Source organism: Palaemon carinicauda, chromosome 37 (assembly GCF_036898095.1).
Source record: "Palaemon carinicauda isolate YSFRI2023 chromosome 37, ASM3689809v2, whole genome shotgun sequence".
Taxonomy (NCBI): Eukaryota; Metazoa; Arthropoda; class Malacostraca; order Decapoda; family Palaemonidae; genus Palaemon; species Palaemon carinicauda.
Window position 1 is genome coordinate 71,012,973 of NC_090761.1, and position 4,581 is coordinate 71,017,553.

The following is a 4,581-nucleotide window of genomic DNA, read 5'->3' on the forward strand; positions in this document are numbered from 1 at the left end:
ATATTATATTCTCTCTCTCTCTCTCTCTCTCTCTCTCTCTCTCTCTCTCTCATTTGTGATTACTTTTTTGTATCCTCTATCCCATATTATATTCTCTCTCTCTCTCTCTCTCTCTCTCTCTCTCTCTCTCTCTCTTATTTGTTATTTTTTGTATTCTCTATCCCATATTATATTCTCTCTCTCTCTCTCTCTCTCTCTCTCTCTCTCTCATTTGTGATTACTTTGTATTCTCTACCCATGTATTTTATTCTCTCTCTCTCTCTCTCTCTCTCACGTGTGATTACTTTTTTGTATTCTCTATCCTATATTATATTCTCTCTCTCTCTCTCTCTCTCTCTCTCTCTCTCTCTCCATATATAACCAAGCTTTACAATTTTCTTCCTGCTTTGGTTGTCTACTCTCTTGGGATCATAATGTTTCCCTTTTTTTTTATGAAACCTTATTATCCTATCATTTCTCATTTCTTTGTGTGTGTGCGTTTGTCTCTCTGTGTGATCTTTTTTATTGTTTGCACGCGCGTGCATTCTTTTGCACGCAATTAAAAACAATTTTGGAAAGTGTGTTACATACTTATTTGTGTGTTCGTGTTTTTGTTTGATTGTTTGTGCACAGGACGGTGCCATAGAGACTGACCATACATACATATGATCAGCACCCAAGAACCCTGTCCACCCAACCTAGGACTAGGGTGGACCAGACAATGGCTGCTAATGACTCAGCAGGTAGACCCGTAGGGTCCTGCAAAACGTCCCCATTATTAACTCACATGGATGGTGAAGGTTGCAGCGACCAAAGAAACTAACGAGTTTGAACGGGACTCGAACTCCAGTCTGATGATCACCAGGATAGAACGTTACCAACAGGCCACTACCAACAGTCAATATTGACCTATCTTGCACAATTACAAAAGTTCAGTACTGACCTATGTACAGTTGCAAACATTCAGTATTAACCTATGTACACTTGCAAACATTCAGTATTGACCTATAAAGTACAATTACAAACCTTCAGTAATTGACCTATGCACAGTTGCAAACATTCAGTATTGACCTATCATGGGCAATCCCAAACTTTCAGTATTGACCTATATGAAAACATTCATTACCTATGTACAGTTGCAAACATTCAGGATTGACCTATCATGGGCAATCCCAAACTTTCAGTATTGACCTATATGAAAACATTCAGTACCTATGTACAGTTGCAAACATTCAGGATTGACCTATCATGGGCAATCCCAAACATTCAGTATTGACCTATCATGTACAATTAGAAATATTCAATATTGACCTATCATGTGCAATCACAAACATTCAGGATTGACCTATATGCAAACATTCAGCATATATGTACAGTTGCAAACATTCAGTATTGACCTACGTTCAGTTGCAAACATTCAATATTTACCTATTGTACATTGGCAAACGTTCAGTATTGACCTATCATGTACAATCACAAGCATTCAATATTGACCTATATGCAAACATTCAGTATTGACTTATGTAAAGTTGCAAACATTCAGTATTGACCTATGTTCAGTTGCAAACATTCAATATTTACCTATCATACATTGGCAAACATTCAGTATTGACCTATGTAAAGTTGCAAACATTCAATATTGACCTATGTAAAGTTGCAAACATTCAATATTGACCTATGTACAGTTGCAAACATTCAGTATTTACCTATTGTACATTGCCAAACATTCAGTATTGACCTATGTAAAGTTGCAAACATTCAATATTGACCTATGTACAGTTGCAAACATTCAATATTGACCTATGTACAGTTGCAATCATTCAGTATTGACCCATGTGCAAACATTCAGTACCTATGTACAGTTGCAAACATTCAGTACCTATGTACAGTTGCAAACATTCAGTATTGACCTATCATATACAACTAGCTTGGAAGATGAGGTCGGTACAAAACTCAGCCCTGAGTCATCTCACCCACATTTAGACCCAAAAGCCTAGAGTCACATGGGTTGTGAGCTTGCCACATACCGGAAGGAGAGTTTTAATGCTTCGTCAGGAGATAATAAAACTGCAGAAGCGAGCTAGTTGGGAATTTGAAGAAAAAAAGGGACTAAGACTTTAAAAGTGGACCAAGGCTATTTCGGTCGATTCCTGCCCAATACAAGATTCGTTAGGCAATAGGTGCTTTCAGAGAGAGAGAGAGAGAGAGAGAGAGTGAGAGAGAGAGAGAGAGAGAGAGAGAGAGAGAGAGAGAGAGAGAGTTATTATTATAAGAACAATATAGTGATGGATTAAAAATTGAAAAGTGGACCAAGGCTTGATCAACGCACGCTTTGAGAGACAGAGAGAGAGAGAGAGAGAGAGAGAGAGAGAGAGACTTATTATTATGATTACCATTATTATTAAAGAACAATATAGTGATGGACAAAAATTGAAAAGTGGACCAAGGCTTGCTCAACGCACGCTTTGAGAGAGAGAGAGAGAGAGAGAGAGAGAGAGAGAGAGAGAGAGACATTATCGCTATCATTATCAAAAACCAATATAGCGATGGACTAAATCTTGAAAAATGGACCAAGGTTTGCTCAGATTTCTCGTCCATTACAACAATCCTTGGACAACAGGTGCTTTCAGAGAGAGAGAGAGGAGAGAGAGAGAGAGAGAGAGAGAGAGAACACTTTAGGTGCGTTGTGCATATTTGGTAGGTTGTACACTTTTTCCCTCTTTCCACCACCTCCCCCCCCCCTTCTATCATTTGGCACTGATTCTCAGCATCTGACGTGGGAAATTTTGGTCTATTCTTAGCACTGAACGAGTTGTCATTTTGTTCATATTGGTCGATTGATTCTCTATTCTTATTGAGACCTTCTCAATTATTCTTGATGGGAAGATTCAATAATAGATATTCTTAATAAGACCTTCTGGACTCTTCTGGATTGGAGGAGTCAATACTAGACATTCATTACTTCAGTCCACATAAACGGAAAACCCAGAATTACAATAGACCACATAATCAGACAAATTTCAGAATTACGTTAGACCACATAATCTGACAACTTTCAGAGTTACATTAGACAACATAATCTGACAACTTTCAGTATTACGTTAGACCACATAATCTGACAACTTTCAGAATTACATTAGACAACATAATCTGACAACTTTCAGAATTACGTTAGACAACATAATCTGACAACTTTCAGAATTACGTTAGACAACATAATCTGACAACTTTCAGAATTACGTTAGACAACATAATCTGAAAAATTTCAGAATTACGTTAGACAACATAATCTGAAAAATTTCAGAATTACGTTAGACAACATAATCTGACAACTTTCAGAATTACGTTAGACAACATAATCTGACAACTTTCAGAATTACGTTAGACAACATAATCTGACAACTTTCAGAATTACGTTAGACAACATAATCTGACAACTTTCAGAATTACGTTAGACAACATAATCTGACAACTTTCAGAATTACGTTAGACAACATAATCTGACAACTTTCAGAATTACGTTAGACAACATAATCTGACAACTTTCAGAATTACGTTAGACAACATAATCTGACAACTTTCAGAATTACGTTAGACCACATAATTTGACAAATTTCAGAATTACGTTAGACAACATAATTTGACAAATTTCAGAATTACATTAAACAACATAATCTGACAACTTTCAGAATTACGTTACACAACATAATCTGACAACTTTCAGAGTTATGTTAGACAACATAATCACACAACTTTCAGAATTACGTTTGACAACATAATCTGACAACTTTCTGATTTACTTTAGTCCATATGAACGGAAAACCCAGAATTCCGTTAGACAGTATAATTGACAAATTTCAGAATTACGTTAGACAACATAATCTGACAACTTTCAGAATTACGTCAGACAACATAATCTGACAAATTTCAGTATTATGTTAGACAACATAATCTGATAACTTTCAGAATTACGTTAGACAACATAATCTGACAACTTTCAGAATTACGTTAGACCACATAATTTGACAAATTTCAGAATTACGTTAGACCATATAATTGACAACTTTCAGAATTACGTTAGACAACATAATCTGACAACTTTCAGAATTACGTCAGACAACATAATCTGACAAATTTCAGTATTATGTTAGACAACATAATCTGATAACTTTCAGAATTACGTTAGACAACATAATCTGACAACTTTCAGAATTACGTTAGACCACATAATTTGACAAATTTCAGAATTACGTTAGACCATATAATTGACAACTTTCAGAATTACGTTAGACAACATAATCTGACAACTTTCAGAATTACGTCAGACAACATAATCTGACAAATTTCAGTATTATGTTAGACAACATAATCTGATAACTTTCAGAATTACGTTAGACCACATAATCTGACAACTTTCAGTATTACGTTTGACAACATAATCTGACAACTTTCAGAATTACGTTTGACAACATAATCTGACAAATTTCAGAATTACGTTAGACAACATGATCTGACAACTTTCAGTATTACGTTAGACAACATAATCTGACAACTTTCAGTATTACGTTAGACCACATAATCTGACAAATTTCAGAATGACGT

At 35.5% G+C, this 4,581-nt stretch overlaps 1 protein-coding gene across 1 annotated transcript in view; it reads right to left on the minus strand.

The window, feature by feature from the left end:
- The window catches only part of LOC137629365 (EF-hand domain-containing protein 1-like), a 35,051-nt gene extending 33,047 nt beyond the window's left edge, over positions 1-2,004 (minus strand). Inside the window, exon 1 of the mRNA XM_068360618.1 lies at positions 1,957-2,004. Within this exon, the coding sequence (XP_068216719.1) occupies positions 1,957-2,004 (48 nt within the window). The remainder of the gene's footprint in view (positions 1-1,956) is intronic.
- Between the last annotated feature and the right edge of the window lie 2,577 nt (positions 2,005-4,581).